Source organism: Natrix helvetica (assembly GCF_964273705.1).
Source record: "Natrix helvetica genome assembly, chromosome: 1".
NCBI lineage: Eukaryota > Metazoa > Chordata > Lepidosauria > Squamata > Natricidae > Natrix > Natrix helvetica.
The window spans coordinates 77,751,907-77,771,756 of NC_138548.1; the positions used below are offsets into that span (position 1 = coordinate 77,751,907).

General features: G+C 35.0%; 1 protein-coding gene across 10 annotated transcripts in view; it reads right to left on the reverse strand.

The window, feature by feature from the left end:
• Nucleotides 1-19,850, reverse strand: part of GPHN (gephyrin) — a 234,562-nt gene that overhangs the window by 81,017 nt on the left and 133,695 nt on the right. For 5 of the 10 annotated variants that reach the window (XM_081937718.1, XM_081937714.1, XM_081937716.1 and 2 more), the window contains 3 exons: nt 15,657-15,929; nt 13,874-13,981; nt 5,322-5,456 (listed from right to left, as the gene is read on the reverse strand). In XM_081937718.1, the coding sequence (XP_081793844.1) occupies nt 5,322-5,456; nt 13,874-13,981; nt 15,657-15,929 (516 nt within the window). The remainder of the gene's footprint in view (nt 1-5,321; nt 5,457-13,873; nt 13,982-15,656; nt 15,930-19,850) is intronic. The other 5 variants (XM_081937713.1, XM_081937720.1, XM_081937719.1 and 2 more) reach the window with 1 other exon arrangement.

Genomic DNA, 19,850 nt, shown 5'->3' on the forward strand with positions numbered 1-19,850 from the left:
ACAATGTAGATAGGATATGGAATTACTAAAAGCAAAAAAGCATATATGTAAAGTATCAATTCTGACCAGTTTACTATGTGAATAAACTGATCAAATATAAAGAGAAGAAAAAACTACAAGGCTTTTCAATTTGCTGAGCTCACATATCAGAATGCTCAATTTTTCATTTTATAACTAGTTAAAATAGCAACACTATGAGAAATTCAAACGTTTGGAAATTAAATACCCCTTTGGCTAGATTAATAAAATGTTTAACACTGAAGATAAAAGCTTAGTCATAATGACTTTTATTGCTGTAAACTATTTTTCAAGATGCACTAAATCTAAACTTTGTATAACAAAACCAAGAACATTCTTTTCCAATACAACTATTTCTTGTACTCATTCAGCTTCCATCACCCCCCAACCCCTTTTTTTATGTTGTTTCTTTTGGAAGGAGAGAAAGGAATGTCAATGAATGTGTAGGTTTTGTAGGATATTATGGCTTATGAGTCAGAATGGTTGGCAAATGTAGATGAGGGGATAAATTAATGTTACACATGGTATGTCAGATTTTATTAATTGCAGTTAATAATGTGATGTTTTTTTGTTTCATCCATTTTTGAACTGTGGCTTCAGACAGGTATGTACACAACACTTATTGGGAGAACATTTGCTTTCAGATCAAGCTGATAACATGATATTAGAAGTTTTGGAAGCTGGACTCTGCATGAAATTTGTCTCTATTTATAATTTATTTTTTGTCTACTTTACTTTTGAGGAATTGTGTAAAATTTAGTGTCATAAAGGGAACAATGATGTCTTACAAATTCATTTACAATACAATAGTAGAGTTGGAAGGGACCTTGGAAGTTTTCTAGTCCAACCCCCTGCCTAGGCAGGAAACCCTATACCTTTTCAGACAAATGGCTATCCAACATCTTCTTAAAGACTTCCAGTGTTGGGGCATTCACAACTTCTGGAGGCAAGCTGTTCCACTGATTAATTGTTCTAACTGTCAGGAAATTTCTCCTCAGTTCTAAGTTGCTTCTCTCCTTGATTAGTTTCCACCCATTGCTTCTTGTTCTACCCTCAGTTGCCTTGGAGAATAGTTTGACTCCCTCTTCTTTGTGGGAATTTGAAGGAATTCAAATTCCAATTTGAAGGAATTGGAAATGTATCCTAATCTTATTTTTAACTTTCAGTGACAGGACAGTTTTTAATATACCTACTTGGAGTTTTAAATCATTTAATATTTTTATGAGTTACTAATGAATGGGAAAAAAGAGATATAATAAGTTAGAAAGAATTTCAGAAAATATTCAATACTTTAGCTCAATAATAATTAGCAAAAATAAATATTAGTATTGCTAGTGGCTACTTAAGCAAAGTAAATGTATTTTATTTAGCCCAATCTAAATTGTTTCAATGACTTGACCAATGACACATGTGGCATTCCCTGGTAATAGTAAGGACACAACACTGCTCATATTGAGCAAATTTGAGCACGTATGTCAGAAATGCAACCAAATTTTAGTCTAACAATGCACAAAACATTTCACAAAAAGCTAGGACCTTGTGATTAATTAGGAAGGTACATGCAGTGAACTGAGACTTGTGAAAGCCTCAGTTCACCACAGCTGTAAATGGCATTCATGAGCTGATTTTGAAATGACTATGGTGTGTGAAAGATTATGATTTGGGATATAAGAGTATGTGATAAAGAACACGAATTAATGAAATGAAATGAAATAAAATGAAGGCAAGGTGTGAATCTAAGAGAATGCTGAAGAAGGTAACATATATGAATGAAAGTCTGAACTTTCAAATAAAGTTAATATGTAGACAGAAGTGAAAATACAAATTTAATTGGAAAAATAAAAGGTCAAAAAGCATGAAGTCAAATAGAAATTCTTATGTTAGTGATAGTTCCATATTATGTTCCAGAAAGAATAAGAATTGATTTTTTTGGGGAAAAACTGTATGGAAAAAATAATTATGCTAATAGATTACAAAGGTGATAGTGAGAATGAGATGACAGAGTACAGAAGAAGTGATTGAGCCCTTCAGAGCTAGAAGAATGAATGAGAATGATGACTGGCAAGTATTTGCTTAGAAAAAAGGACAGCTCTAAATACATGGCTTAAGCATAAAATGAATATAGAAATGTGACTGGTTTGACTATGATGAAAGGCAGAGAGGTGAAAGATAACAGGCTGACAAGAGGTTCTGAATGTGGGACAGACCCTTTTTGGGATAATGACAAGTGTGGATGTGAGGAAAAAATTGAACAAGGAAGGATAGAAAAAGAGGTGAAAAAAACTAGAGTGAGAATAGAACTGGAGAAAGAAAAAGTCCTAAATGAAAAAGTATTGCAAAATATATTAATGTAAGCTTCCAACAGAATGAAAACAAAGTGGCCATAAGAAAGATGATAGGGAAACTGATTCAGAAAAGAACAAAAAGAAATATGGTATAAAGTGCCACACAAGTGTGTGAGGTTATGCTAATTGGAAGTATGAAGGCTTGTAGGAAGATCAATTGAAAAAGGCTATTACGAGAAAAATGTCATTTAAAAGAATTATTGCTGCAAAAAAGGTGAAAGGAGAATTACTGTATAATGCATACGGGGTGTGTGTGTGTGTGCCATTAATGTTGCTCTATGCAAAGAGATGGGAAACAAATTCTGTTTAGCAGAATTTTGTGTGAAAGGAAGAATCATTATTAAAATTTGGAAGTACATCACAACTTTATGCCAGGGATACCCAAATCAAATTTTTACTCTTCAGTAACTCATTGAGAAACATGTGACCGTCAGAAAGGTTATAGTACATTTATCATTTTAAAGAAGGCATATGATAAAGTGAATTGAAAACATTTTCACATTCTGAAACAGAGATATGTTTAATATGTTTAATGGATTAAGGTGCATGAGTAGTGAATGAGATTGGGACATTGAAAGAATTTTTCAAAAATTTAACCTATCAATCTAGGTAAATGGGTAAGAGCATTTAAAGCCCACAAAGATCAAACTATCAGGAAAATCAGGAGCAGGGGAACTCTGTCAGGTAGATTTTTAAATGAGGAGGGAGAAAGGCACATTTTGCTTCCTCTCTTTGCTCTTTATTCACATTGGAACACTTTCTCCAGGGCTTGCACAAAGCAACCTAAAAAAGAATCTCCAATATAAAATCTGGGTTGGAGGACAAGCAATTTTACAGCAAGCTAAACTATTTAAAAGTTTGTAATTGACATTCAATCTAATTTAAAATATATTTGACTATGTCATGGGAAATCATATTCCAATAAAGTATGTATAAAGTGTGGTTGCAAAGAATTTGAATCATTATATTTTAGCTCATTTATATAATTTATATAATTTGTATTCCTTGAAGAAAAAATAAGTATAGATTTTTTCATATTAGGTTGCAGAGCATAGAAATCCATTTTATTTGAGTGTACATGCTCTGTACAATATACTATTTTTAAAATAACTACTATTTCAAACTCAAAAATAAATGTGCAACATCTACTTTTATAAAAAAGAGAAATTAAGGCACAGACCTCAAACACTGTCTACAGTTTTTATTTATCTTGTTCATCCAAACTTAGTACATTTCCAGCCATAGATAAATCCTCATTTTAATGGATTTTTTGTTTAGAGGACTTCAGATACAAAATTTCCCTAGAAAATCATTTGGAAAAAAAAAGACAAAAGCCATTGTACCTAAAGTTGTCCAGAGAAGTCATATTGATTAGGTTATTTGCATCTATTTATGTCATCTATATAATATGGTAACAATGCAAATTGATGAACTGAACCAGATGACAGAAGTTGATGAAAATTTATGGATTTAATAAATATTTGATTCTGAATAACCATTAAACTGAGGGTTTATTATTCTATTATCTTGTAATTGGTCTTAATTAATTTTGAAAAGAAAAAAGGATAATCTCAAAACTAACAAGAAAAACAATACAAAGCTCTAAAGGATTTCTATATCAAGCCTACTTTTGCTATTCAGGAATATATGTATTATCTGACATATGAAATGCATCATAACAAATGTCAGAACATTGAAAAAAATATAAATTAATAGCTTGACATACCTTAATATGGTTTGCAGAAATAAATAAATAATAATAATCACCAGAGATTTGTAATTTCAAAGAACCATGAACCAGGAAACATTTCATTAGATTTATTCTGTTTTCTGTTAAATATGTTAGTATTAAAATGCCAGAAATAAAGCTTTTTCATATAAAAGAGCAAACAGAAGAGAATTCATGTTCCAAGAGAAGCTTTATATTTTACTAGATTTGCCATTTGTCCAAATTTGCTGTGGATATACTGTATTATGCCAAGTGCATTAGATTACCTGCAAAAGTCCTGAACAATCCATGTGAAATAATATCTAAAGCACACACGTGTCATTTCATAGGCTGGCATTAAAACTTCCCATATAATTTAGAGTTTCCAAAGAGGAGGCAGCAAGTATCCAAGTTGGGGCAAAACTGTTGTCTTGAAAATACTTGAAATACAGGTAGTCTTCGACTTATGGCCGTTCATTTAATGATGTTTTGGCATTATAACAATGCTGAAAAATGTGACTTATGATCCGTCCTCAAAGTTACAACCGTCGTATCACCCCTGGGTTCATGTGATCATTATTTGGGCACTTGGCAACAGGCACACATTTATGACAGTTGTAGTGTCCTTATGGTCACATGATCATTGTTTGGGATCTTCCAGCCAGCTTTTGACAAGGAAAATCAATGGGAAAAGCTGGGTTCACTTAATGACTCTGTAACTCACTTAACAACTGTGGTAAAAATGGTTGTAAAATTGGGTCGGGTCATGAGATAACTTGCTTAATGACCATATTGCTTAGTGACCAAAATTCCAGTCCTAATTGTGGTGTTTGTTGATGACTACCTGTACATTAATAGGACAGTGAGGCAGAAAATGCCAGAGCTTAGGTGTAAATGTGTTTACAAAAATAAATTATTTCCCTAGTTCTCTTTTTCAAGAGCAATTTTATGGATTAACAGAGCCCTGTAAGAAATTCACAGCCTCATGGTTGATACTGCAATAAGAAAAGAAAGCATTTTAAAATATATCTTTAAAAATAGGTATGAAAATTGGCAAGCTTAAAGGAAATAAACACCAGTAATGTAAATATATAACCTTTCACACGCACGCACGCACGCACACACACCTGTGTATATACAATAAACCATTATCTTCACCTTTTTGATGATTCTCAACAATATGAAATCTTCCATGCGAACTACCTTTCAGCAGCAGAAAACATTTATCAAGTACAAGCTGCTGTACTTACTTTTGGTGTGGGACAGGAAGCAGTAGAGAGGCGAGAAGTAGCTTGGGCACGAGGGGATTCTGAAGGGGTAGTGCTAAGTGAGGCTGTGTCTCGTGGAAGCACCTGAACACCACGAGATATGATGGAATCTGGAATCTAAACATGAAAATAAATTGAAATTAAATCTATTTGAAATTATGTACATAATTCAGAAAATAACATGTTTCCATACCTAAATATAACTTAAAACCTTTTTGGAGCTGAAATTAGTTCTCCCCTCCCTCTCTTTTTTCTTCAGAAAAGAAGTCAGAAACGTTCTTTTCAGTTAGCATTTTAGAATTATTAATCCGTTCAACTAGTTATAATGTGGAATACATTACCTAATAGGTGAGAAAATATACACCGAAGAAATAAATAATTAAAATCTGTTGTCCTCTGTTCTTTCTCAAAACACATCTTTCTTTAATTCACCAGGAGGCCTAAAAAGTCAGGCAGAAAGCCTCATGATTGATTGGGCAACTTGATTGGCAATTTTAGTCAGGATTGATTTTAATTGATAGAGAAGGAAAATCGGTTTTGTTTAAGAAGCAATAGCTTCCAACTCCGCTTTAATGTAAAAGCAGCAGCAATTTTTTAGTTGTTTGGAATGGTAGCATTAAAAGAGAGAGAGGGAGAGAGAGCTCTTAGACCAGTGTTTCTCAACCTTGGCAATTTGAAGATGTCCGGACTTCAACTCCCAGAATTCCCCAGCCAGCTGGCTGGGGAATTCTGGGAGTTGAAGTCCAGACATCTTCAAGTTGCCAAGTTTGAGAAACACTGTCTTAGACCATTTCATAAATTTCTAAACAGTTAGCCTTAGAGGATTTTTACAGAAGAATATCCCACACATTTAAAAATGATAAATTAATCTGAAAGCAGGGTTACAATACAATACAATACAATAGCAGAGTTGGAAGGGACCTTGGAGATCTTCTAGTCTAACCCCCAGCCTAGGCAGGAACCCTACACCGTTTCAGACAAATGGCTATCCAACATCTTCTAAAGACTTCCCGTGTTGGAGTATCCACAACTTCTGGAGGCAAGCTGTTCCACTGATTAATTGTTCTAACTGTCAGGAAATTTCTCCTCAGTTCTAAGTTGCTTCTCTCCTTGATTAGTTTCCACCCATTGCTTTTTGTTCTGCCCTCAAGTGCTTTGGAGAATAGTTTGACTCCCTCTTCTTTGTGGCAACCCCTGAGATATTGGAACAATGCTCATCATGTCTCCCCTAGTCCTTCTTTCTATTAAACTAGACATACCTAGTTCCTGCAACCGTTCTTCATATGTTTTAGTCTCCAGTCCCCTAATCATCTTTGTTGCTCTTCTCTGCACTCTTTCTAGAGTCTCCACATCTTTTTTACATTGTGGCGACCAGAACTGAATGCAGTATTCCAAGTGTGGCCTCACCAAGGCATTATAAAGTGGTATTAACACTTCACGTGATCTTGATTCTATCCCTCTGTTGATGCAGCCTAGAACTCTGTTGGCTTTTTTGGCAGCTGCTGCACACTGCTGGCTCATATTTAAATGGTTGTCCACAAGGACTCCAAGATCCCTTTCAGGGTTGAGAATGTTTTTGTTAAAAAAACAGGAAGGAAGATATTTTTAACTAAATTTGCTGAAATTTCCATTGATAAACATTACTACATAAAAGTGTTTCTTTCTGGTTGCCAATTTCAGAGCTTTGGAAGGTAAGAGATACATAGATACCCTTAGGCCTCAGGATGAAAATATCTAGCATTTTCGGAGCCTGGTTGCCAGGATACCGTACTCCTTGGTGACACCATGCAACTTATTAATAGTATCTGATCCCTTCTGAACCAATAGCATTTAAAGTATTTAATTCATTTACTGGGAATCTTAATCATCTATGACTTTAAAAATGGTTTTATATTTGCATAAATTTATTAATGGTTACAACCAGCTGCCTAGAAAACAATAACAAACATGGAACATAAAATATTTAAAATAGACAAATTAGGAAAATACATAGGAGTGCAAACAATATAATTAAGGAGAAGATGTAATATTATCACCAAGTCAATTAAGAAATAAAGTTACAGTTCTGCTCTGTAATTAGTTCTATTCAGTTTATTAATGGTAATATGAGTTGCAGTCAAGAAATTTGCATATTTGACTCTTATCCTAATTCAATTAACATAGTTGAATCTATCTCCCTACATAAAAATATATATTATGAAAATATACAGAACACATTGTCACCTATAGTGGAAATTTTTACTCAAATTCCAGATTATTGAATTCTGTTTTGGTAATTAAAGCATGTTTTCTTAGGGATTCTTATTTTTTTGTTTTACAAACGCTTTTAAACATTTCCCTCATAAGATTTCTTTGTATCTATAAGCATCTTACTTACTTATCATATTTTATGGAAATGTTTTTAGTTTGGTGTCTGTGTGTGTATCTAAGTCTGTCTATCTATCTGTCCGTCTATCTATCTCAGTCTCTTTCCGGCCATCTAAATATTTTTTTTAAAAAATCTAGGTTTCTATTTTAAAATTGAAATTAAAATTTAAAATTGTATTAAATTATTTAGCTGGTTATACCATGAATGATAAGTGGAGTCCTTGGTGCTCTCTGAGCTTAGCTGTTATACTTTCTCTGTTTCTTTCATGAGTTCCTTGGATCTAGGTGCTTATTTGGCAAAATAATTCTACTTCATGAATTTATTCTCTTCCTTTTCCCATCTTCATTTTACTCCTTTTCTTCCCTTTAAATTTAGGATAATGCACCACAATATTTTCAACTCACATGACTTATTCCATAAATACAAAAAAAAAAAAAAAAAACCAACCCAAAAAACCAATGGAAGAAAGAAACAACAAACATAAACTAACACAAGCAATATGCAACATTAAAGGGAAATGTTGACAGACACTATATAGAAAGTTGAAGAAGAAAAATTGAAAAATATCTGATCATATGTCTAATGTAGCCAATAATATTATTTCATGAAAAAGAGCATAAAAAATGTTCAGGCACCCCACCCCCCCAAATTCCAGTTAGGCTATACTATCCAGTAACAAAAACCTGCCTTATAAATTACAACTGAGAAATTACTTAGCCTTATTTTGGCAATATTAATCATTTCAAGTTTTTCTGTGTTTTTATTTCAAAAAGAAACCTTAACATCAATTGATCTTGTTCTTTTTCTCCTCTCAAGGCTCAGTGTCATCAATTTAGTTTCTTCTGTTACTAAGGTGACCAACCGTCCTCCTTTAGGGAGGACAGTCCTTCTTTTGTAAGTTCTGTCCTCCCTCGAAAAGTGTCCTCCTACATGTCCTCCTTTTTGATATTTGAAGGCTAATCTGTTGCGCGTTATGTGACGTATTTTATTAAACAGTTTTTAATGGTGTTTTTTTTTACTTCATCGCAAGTATATTGAACAGATATTGAATCTTGTATTGAATTTTTATCTAAAGAAATTCTAGACATTAAAATAGACGACAATAGTCTCTTTGAAGAAATTAGAAGACTGAATGTATATTTAAATTCTGAAAAATTAATACAATGGGAAAATCAACATGTTGAAATTGATAAAAGATGGGTGGATATTTTCAGCCATTTCAAAAATGAACATATTCCATGTGAACATTTATTTATACTTGTTCAATTTACGTTGTGCTGCCCTGGAACTAATGCAGCAGTTGAAAGAGTTTTTTTCAATTGCCAATGATTTTTCGACAAGTGAGAAATCGAGATTGAATGTTGATACTCTAGCTGCAGCACTTGCCGTTAAATTCAATATGAAGGATATTTCTTGTTCAGATATTTCCAATATATTGTTAGAAGATTACATTGACAAAAAATATTAATTCAATGGAAAAGTACTCATTTAAATAATAATTAACAGGCATGTAAGTATAATTACAATATAAAATGTTGCAAATGTTTCATTATGCATATATCATATTTTAGTGTATTATTGTTGCAATGAATAAAATATTTCTTTTATTTACGATATATTTTTTCCAATTTATTTGTCCTCCTTTTCATTGTAAAAAAGTTGGTCACCTTACTGTTACAGGTAAATTATAATACATGCTTCTCCCCTGTGATCCAAAGTTCTTCAAAAACATGAAGATATAAATGTTAAAGAGCCTCCTTTGTTATTGAATTATTCTAATATTAAGTACTCCTAGAGTACAAGAAAACCCAACCCAGGGAAAAAAGTTCGTATAAATTTGTTTGAAGTCTTAAAATTACAAAAAAATTGGAACAGTATTTTGTTCACACATATTTTTAAATGCTGAGCTGAATGGACTGAGTAACTTTTAAATCTAAGAATATGCAGTGTTTTTCGAAACCTAAAGTTAAAGAAACTTTGAAAGACCTGTACAGACTTTTTTTCTATTTGCTATAAATAGATTCTGAAGTCTAAATCTGTCTCTTTAAAAGCAGGAAGATCTCCATTTGTACTTTTTCATGTTAGAGATTTTTGGCCTTCCCAAGTGGGCCAGGCAGGAAATCTAAGCAGATGAGCTAATTCTACTTTATTGCAGGTTAACAGAAACTTGCAAATCTGATCCTACAAATCTCCCATAGTCTCTTTTATAGGGTGAGTAGTTAGGGAAGTTCTTTTCTGGTTGCTTCCTCAGCCCATTACACAGCTGCAGGCTATGCTTCCCCTTATCTGATCATTCCCTAGGCCGCATCCTTTCCTCCATCTCCCAAAGTCATATGCACATAACATTACAGAGACTTTGAATGTAAATAAAAAATGCTTCTTTAATGCTTTAAGAAATCACATTAAAAATCTTTAATTTCCTTAAAGAATGCACATCTCAGAAGCTTGCAAAAAGATACAATTGCTTTAAGTAAAGCTGGATTTATGTTCCCATGCATTCTTGAAGCACTTTTTGAATAATTTCTGAAGCATGCCGAATTCTAATATTTAATTCTGAAAGTGTTGCGCCATTTTGATGGGATTTAGATATAAATTACACATTCAGAGAAAATATAACTTCAAGAATGTACAATAAAGCATAATTTTGTTTTATATTTATTTCAGAAATTACTTTTTAAAAAGTCTTTCACAAATACACTGCTTCTTGATGTAAGAAAATAGTCTAATTTTATTTAAGTGCAATTCTATTATAGTTCTTTTCTCTATATTAGTATTTCAAGAAAGATTAATAGAAATGTATTGATTACGGTACATAAAATATATTCTGATGAAATAAACATATTGTGCTACAACTACCAGTACATATTTAACAGTGATTCTATACCAGTAGGGCATTTCTTTTCTAAAAATCTTTTCAATGTCTGCTGAAGATATAAAAGATATAAAATAGAGCGGTTGAGAAAAAATTGAGTGCTTGTTTATGTATAAAACTTGGAATGGAAGCAAGCAAGCATTCCCTTAAACATAAAACCTAGAAGTGAGATTATATAAACCTATACAAATATCCCTCCTCTAAACCAACAGTGTCAAACTCGCAATGACGTGTTGTCATCACATGATGTATCACAACTTTCCCCCAAGCAAAACTGAAGTGAGTGTTGGCAGCGTGCGACACATCCAGTCCGTCGGTTGCAAGTTTGATATCGCTGCTCTAAACAATCACAGATATGTCATGAGTAAAAAAATCCCTTTCACCTTTCCAATCCTACCTGAGGAAGGATTGAAAAGGCAACAGGCTTACTGCATTTCATTTGTGTTTGTAAAAAACATAGCTCTTCAGTATTCATTCTGGATGTTTCCTTCTGCCAGATCAAAGTTCAATGAAGACTAGGACGCATGGTATTTATTTACCGTGTTTCCCCAAAAATACGACAGGGTTTTATATTTTTTTTGACCCATGAAATATGGCCTTGGGTTTATTAAAGGGGAGGGCTTATTGTTTTTGGGTTGCCGGGCGGCTGCTCCTTTGCGACCGAGCTCCGGAAGAGCCAGGCACAGCCTCAGGGTCAAATGGCTGTGTTGCACTGTCGCAGCAGCAACATAGCAGCCATGAGGTGACCATGCTTGTGAGCAGCCACCCGGCAACCCCCCTTTCCAGCCGGGCACAGCGCCGCTGACTGACCTAGCAGTACCTGGAAGTCACCAAGCAACACAAGCATCTGTTTGCCGCCCTCCATCTCCCGCGGCTCGGCGCCTTCAGAATGCCCCTAGGTGAATGAATGGGGCTCTGCATGGCTGGAGAGGGGGGAGTTGTGTGAGTGGCTTTTCCGCTCCCCGCTTGCACGACTCGCAGGCTTACGATGCCCTGGGCTAACTCTAGAGTACCTGCAGAGCCAGGGCATCTCCGCTGCTGGCGCCGCCCGCCACTTTTTTTTTTTCGGCTTTCAAAGCATGGAAGATGGATGCCGCTCTGGAAGTACGCTCTATGGTAGCATACAACCATAGAGCGTACTCCCAGAGCGGTATCCTACCTCCATGCTTTGGAAGCCGCAACTGAGGAAGGATGCTGCTCTGGGAGTACGCTCTATGGTTGTACGCTCTATGGTTGTATGCTCTGCAGCCCACAACCACAGAGTATACTCCCAGAGCGGCATCCAATCTCTGTGCTTTGAAAGCCGAAAAAAAAAAAAACAACCCAAGTGGTGGGCGGCGCCAGCAGTGGAGATGGCCTGGCTCTGCAGGTACTGTAGAGTTAGCCAAGGGCATCGTGAGCCTGTGAGTCATGCAAACGGGGAGCAGAAAAGCCACTCGCGCAACCCCCCTCTCCAGCCATGCAGAGCCCCATTCAGTCACCTAAGGGAATTCTGAAGGAGCTGAGCTGTGGGAGGCAGAGGGAGGTGAACAGACACTTGTGTTGCTTCTGGGTACCGCTAGATCGGTCAGCGGCACTGAGCGTGGCTGGAAAGGGGGGTTGCCGAGCGGCTGCTCACGAGCATGGTTACCTCATGGCTGCTGTGTTGCTGCTGCAACAGCGCAACACAGCCATTCGACCCTGAGGCTGTTCGGGAGCCCACTCGCAAGATAGCAGCTGCCCAGCAACCCCCCCCTCTTCAGCTGGGAAGAGCACCGCTGACCGACCTAGTGGTACCCTGAAAGCACTCAGCAACACGAGCGCCTTTGCCCCCCACCTCGTTCCTGTGGCTTGGTGCCTTCGGGATACCGCTAGGTCGGCGAGCGGTGCTCTGCCTGGCCAGAGGGGGGGGATTGTCCAGGGGGCTTATTCTGGGGGGAGGGCTAATATTTTTGCCCACCCGAAATATGTGGCAAGGCTTTAGTTCAGGACAGGTTGTATTTTCGGGGAAACAAGGTATTTATTACTTATTTATTGCTTGTAGTTCACAATTTCTTAATCAACAAAATGAATTCATTACACATGGGTATGTTCACAGAATTTTTAGGATGATGAAGAACTGATCTGCTATAACAATAGGAGTGGGACAACAACTTTTTAAAAGCTAAAGGGACTTATTTTAGCTTCTATTTTACAAGAAAAAGAAAATTGGGGCTATAACCAGTTTGTTTTCTGAATCAGCATTTATATAAAAGAAAATACTATATTTTTTATTATAATGAAAATTATTCCAGCTAATTTTATTCTTATGGATGTGCAAGTAAAGTCTATCTGTCTATTTCTTGTGAAGGAATTGTGTTTCAATTCCCATTCCTTCAATAATAAGTTAGGCTACTACAAGGAAATTGAGAGACTTTCCTTTATCCTCCTATATTTTGCAAGGAACTGGGAAAGGGCCTTCTTTCTGAATTGTAAAAAGGGAAAAGTAAAAAAACATACATACACCCATCCCAGCATGGCTCTTCTCCAAATAGAAGCTGTCTATAAAAACTGTAGTGCAGACATGAATATTCTAGCTGCTTGTAGGAAAAAATATTAGGGAGGCAAGCTTACTCGTGGTAATTTTATTTAGCTAAGGATTTTTTTAATGATACTAATCACAACTTTCTAATGCTAGCAAATATGGGTTTTCAGAATTAGAAAGGGTTATCATTCAGATTCTAATTATAATGCAACACAAGATTTGACCAATGATACTTGACCAATTTAGAAGGGAACAATGACAAACATGCAAGGAAACTTAGATATTCTCTCTTCAGTTTCCATTTTGTGAGTGATAAAGTTTTTTTTTAAGAGTATTGGAATATGATGAGCAAGTGGTTTTAAAAAAATCAGCATTGGATAATCAGTAAAAGCATCTACCAGAAATATCTGCATATTATCCAAAGCCAAATAATTTGAAAATCCATACACCGTGGCTCCTTTGAAGTACAGAATAATATTTTAGTTTTATGGTAATAGAAATATGATGTCTAAAATTTCTGAGCAGTCTCCAGAGGTAAATAAATCTAAACCAAAACAAGTCTTTAATCAGAGAGCAATAAAATTTAAAATTAATACTTCACAGCTAAAATAAATGTTAATTATTATCTATTTCATAAAAATTGACAGATTGGAAATTTAAAACTTGTTTGCTCGGAGAGCAACACAGTATGTCATTGGGAATAAAACTGTAGCTCCTTGTAACATACAATGAGAAGGCAAGCAATCTGACTGAAGATATTTGTGCGAAACATTCTGGTAGGTGTGTCTTACCGGTTCTCCTGCACTGTCTGATGAGTGAGAGGGATAACAGATGAGACCAGGAATGGGATGTTCACCTTTTGCCATGATAACAGCAGAACTGGTATAGGATGGATGCTTCTAATGTACAATACATAATAACCATGAATGCAATGGCAGGAAAATAAGAAGCTAAACAAGCAAAATGGTGTACAGGAGACGAGGGTGAAAATAGGTGGCACACCTAAATGCAATATATTTAAATGAGCACAGTTTAGTTCTCAGGTATTTTCTGTTTTTAATTAGCGTCTCATTCTATTAACCAATTCTCCTCAGATATTAAAGAAAGAAAGTACACATTTAAATTAGCACAGTTTAGTTCTCAGGAATTTTCCATTTTTAATTAGAGTCTCATTCTATTAACCAATTCACCTCAGATATTAAGGAAAGAAAGTACACATATGTACCCCCTGGTCTCAATCAGGTTTTTTTCCTGTTACAAAGTAAAGATAAATGCTGATTTCTTTGTGACATCCCTTCGAGTAAAAAGCCTTAACTAGAGGGACCCACAGTCCACATCCACATCCAAGCAAGGAGCTCACTGGATGAATTAGGGCTACAGGCCAGTCATTTTCTTAGACCAAGCTACTTCACTAGATAGTTGTGGGATAAATGTGGGAATACCTCCCCCTCCACCAGCATAATATCTATAGCTCTTCATGGGAAATTATTACATATAAATATAAAAAATGGAAATTAATACAGGTTCACAAAACATTTTCAGACTTCTGTGCAATGCCCAGGAATAAGCTGATTTTTTTCAATCACTTACCTGTAGCATTTTAATAGGACATATGTTTGCTATCCTAAAAACAAGCATACCCGAATTTTCCTTGCCTGAAAGTGTAAAAGAGCTGTCTAGAACACTGGGGTTAGCCTGGGGAGAGCATGATCTCAAATACTATTATGAACTATAAATAAATATTTAGCTTCTACTGTTGTCAATTGATAGGTTCCATTATATTAACATTTGATTATATAATTTAAACTGGACATAATGGTTTCAGCATTTACTTCATACAGTGAGCTGTAACAGATATCATGACCCAAACAACTATTCTACAATTCTGAATTTGGTTACTGGAAATAAATCATAGCTGGGATAGATTTCCAAAAATATATACGAAATTTAATATTTTTAATGAAAGCTTGTCATTATGAAGTTTGAGCAGTGCTCTCAAAATTTATTGAAAATTTTGCAAAAGTAGCAGCAATTTTTTGGTAAATATATAATTAACTTGAGGATTTGGTACTCTACAAGATTTCTACTGCACGATTTCCAGAAAATGATGATAAATGAACTAGTGCTAAAAAGGCCCCACTCCCACATAATTGGTGTTTGACAAGACAATGACATCACTCACAACAGTCTTTTATAAACCTACAGCACATTCTCTCCTCTTTCTCCTTTCTTGCAATTCTGTGAACCTACTGAAATGTCACACTGTATGACTATGAGAACATGGAAATGGCATTCAATGTGGCATAAACATTTCAAATGGAAAAAAAACTAGCAGCAATTGAGAATCTTATTTCCCCTTTTGATAGATGCATAATTGAGTATCTTTCTAATTCGTTTTAAAAAGTGAAGGAAGCATAATATATACAGAAAAAAAATATGACTAATCATCTAGAAATTTTATTGTTGTAGCTACAGAGTGAAAAAAAAACCAGCTTCACTCCTGATCTCTGTCTATATACAGAAAATACCTGAGATAGAAACTTATGTGCTCCTTTTTACAGAACCTCAACTCACCTTTGCTGCAATGGCTGCAGCAGTTATATGCGAGGAGGAACTATCTTCTGTTGAAGCAACTCCACTATCTTTTTTCTCTTCCTCCTCTTCCTCACACTGTACACCTTTGTCTTCTGTCTGCTTGTGAGGGCTGATGGTTGGAGGAGGAGAAAGAGGTGGTGGTGGTGAAGGTAGATCTTCAAGTTCATCATGAACCTCTTTTACTTTTACAATGGCATCCCGTAAAAGATCAATGGCATGAGGTAGGGCTGGTAGTATAAATTGAAAGCATTCCTGCGCATAATGAGAAGAATGACAGTGAAAACTTACCTAGTATATATTGACCAGTTATATTAAAATTGAATAAAGTTCTAAATTAGTATACTTTTGATGTGTTTTTGTACCTTTAATGGAAAATTTTGAATTTACCAGAATGTTGTTCTTTTTTAAACTCCACAATATCTAGGATTTCCTTTTCTTCCTTTTTAAGCATATTTTAGATGGCTTGCAAAATAATAAACATGTTTTAGATGAAGTAAATGTTGCAAAAAGTTAGATACTATCCAATTTATTATTTAAATAGCATTAAATAATGTAAATTATTTTGCTTTGTAGCTCATTTTTTAAAATATTAGTTCTTAGTATTTTTACTATTCATATTAGGAAAGATAAAAATCTAACATCTTAATTTTTTGATCCCTGAACCATTTTTCCTTCTGGGTTCATTTTGATGTTGTAGTGAATAAATCTTCTAACAAAAAGTCTGTTATTAGAATTTCTTGGTTTCATCATTCCACATATTAAACACTTGGAATCCCTGAAATTATTGCAGAAAGTTGTCAACAAAAATCTAGATAAAGAAGTACTATTGTCAGCAGTTCAAGGGAGTTGAAATTATCTCTCAGTGAAATCCTAAAAGATGACTGCCAAGCTTTATTAAGCATAGATTTATACAGGACAGGACAGGACTTTGGATACCATAATTTGCATTACTTGCTTTTAAAATTTAATATTTATTGACAGACATATTAAAGAAATTAGTTTAACTTGGCTTAAAGGACAAGGAAACATTTATTTCATCATTACTGTGATAGGGCACAATAAAAAAAAAACTAAAAATAGCCTGCTGTAGTTGTATTAAAGTCATAGTTACTAAAATTTTAAGCTGATCAGCTTTAAATGTTTTTAATTCTAATATATCACATCTCAATTCTTCATTGGTGGCATTTTTATTGGTTAGCACATATCCTTTTTTAAAAATTCCACCCCCCCTCCCTTGGTGGTGAATATATCAAATATTACTGCCTCGTATTTTTCTCCACAACAACAACCCTATGAGGTGGGTTGGGCTGCGAGAAAGTGAGAAAGTTATCCAGCTGGCTTTCATGCCTAAGGGAAGCCTAGACTATAGTCTCCTGGTTTCTAAGCCAAGATGTTAACTGCTACACTATGGTAACCATATCATACCGAATCATAGTATACCACAGTGCACCACACCACACACTATATCACGCAACACCACACCATTTCTTTCTTCTTATTTAACATTTTCTCTATTATTTACTGTACTTGGCCCGACTATTCTTATAATGCTACTGACTTTTCAGAGACATACTGCCATCTGCTAGCTATATTAGCTTTTAAAAAAAACCAGTTTACTTTGTATTACTAAAGAGATTCAGTTTACACTCTTTACTTAAATGATTGGAGGGAGAAGGCTAGGAAGACATGCAATAACTACCTTTATTCCTTTTCTTTCTAATATATGTAAGGAAAAAAGAATGAAAATTAAGTACTTTTTCTGATCTCACAAAAATGTAATTAATACAGTATTCTGTCTGATGGCTGTTGATAGGTTGTCCCTTGTAAAACTACCTATGATTTCTTTATCTTGCATCTGTGATTTCAGGTTAATAAAAGATATATTAATAAAGGGAAGGTGGCAGAGGCAGCTTCAGGAAAAATCCCTTCAACAGTGTTTTTTATGCTCTTTACTGACACAACATTCTAAAAGTTCAAAATATTATATTTCAAAGAGGATGATAAAAAAAATCAAACTGAACTCTTCTCTGCTTATATACAATTATAATTTATACTATAAGTAAAGAATTGGAATATAAAAAGAAAAAGAAACTAAAGCTCTAAAGATAGCCATTCTATCATATCGAAGAAAAAACAGAATTATGGGATTTTCCTTCTGGTTTGATGAAAATACGTGAAATAATCATATAAAGCAACGGTTTCCAACCTTTATGGCTTGGCAGGGGTGGGGGTTGAGGAGAAGGGAACCCATTTAAGTGGCAGGCTGGTGTGTGTATGCACCAACCCTCCGCTTCCACAAGCCAAGCTGCGCAAGCAGTCAAGCACCAGCTAGCTGCTCACATGGCCCGGTTCCAAAAAAGGCATGGTAGTAGGCTAACAGCTTGAGGTAAAGAAAGAAATGAGGAAACCTTTGCCATTGTTTGCCAATGTACAGGTTCCATTTCATGGATCAAGCTCTTTTAATAGTCACCAGTGATCCATAAAGTCAACCATAAAGCCATAAAGACACCATCCAAAGTCAAGTTATCAAGAAAATATATGTCTAAATTTGAAAATTACACATACTTTCTATACAAATAGAATTAATATATTTCATTTAGACACACTAGCAAATTAAAATAAAAAGTGTTCACCAAATATTGACAATAAATTGTTAGGGCTTCTAAGAGTAAAATTGCTTCAAATCTGACTTATAACTCACAATATCTAAGAAAGTCTAAATCTTCTTAGCCATACTGACAGAGCTGAAAAATTGTTGGTGTAAATTGTAGCTATGAACTAAATATTATCCACTCTACTGAGCTTACAATTTTGTGGTTTTCTAACTACACACAGTTTCACAGTTCTAATTGTGCAGGTTGTGCATCCACGAAGAAAAATAGGAGAAGCACAATAAGTGCAGCAAATTTATCTATTTATTTATCTATATATAATAAGTATAAATAGTGATACCTTCCTCAGAACAAACAAAATAACCTAGCCCCACCTATACGCATGATATTGTCTCATCCATTTTGTATCATCCTACCTTTCCCCCCCAATATTTGTATTGCAAGAATTGAATTCAGATGTCATATTCTTTAATAGTCCAAATTATAGTTTGTAGTTGAGTTGGTTCTAAGTCTAAGATGATGCCAGAGAAACATAGAACAATGATCCCTTCTGTCTGGAGGTCACCCAAGCTGGTATCTAAAAAGTAAATAACTATGTTTGAAAGCCCCCCATAAGCTTTCACACTATACCCTATAATTGCACTGTATCTGAAAGTGTTAAACAGTAAATAACTTTTCATACCATATCTACCAGTCAGTAGATAAAGTTGCAGACATATGTTGGCTGTCAGGCATTTTTATCAATGAAGTTAATCCAGGCATTCGCATTATTAGTATCGTCTAAGTATCCAGGTTCCCTGTAGCTATAGAAGACTCAAAGATGCTAATGAGTGAATCATGTATATACTGTATACTCTTATTCTATTCTTATGTGCTCAATTTAATGTAAAACCAATTTACTGAGATCTGTGATCTGGCAAACTATGCTTTGAGTAATCTTTCTTAACAGGGGGTGAAAATTGTAATAAAAATCTGGTATGCAATCCAATTTTGGAGAGATCACCCAAAACATTGTTTGCCAGTTTAGACTTCACAACAAAGCAGAAGGTGTTCAGCTAAATACGGTTTATGAAAAGAATGAGATACTAATATGTTGTGGCTATGGTTTAAGGAGATTTGAATGCATTCAGTGCCTTCATTTTGAATAATGAATGTCACAAGATGTTAAAATATATGCTTTACTAACTTTATTTCAAAATGGAAGTGAAAGGAATAATTACTAATTAATTGGAGTTTAAAACCTTCAAATGCAAATACTTTCATTTAATAAGTGGAAGCGATGGTTCAGCAAGACACTGAGTTTGTCAGCTGGAAAGCTGACAGCATGAGTTTGAGACCCAAGAACCACACAATATGAGCTCCCATTCTTTGCCTTAATTCCTGCCCATCTAGCAGTTTGAAAGCTTGAAAATGTGAGCAGATTATTAGGTACCACTTTGGTAGGAGCAGCATTCCGAGTGCCTTTGTTGTATAACCATGCTGGCCACATGACCATAAAAATGTCTTCGGACAATGGTGGCTCCCTTGGCCAAGAAACAGAGATGAATATTGCGCCCTAGAG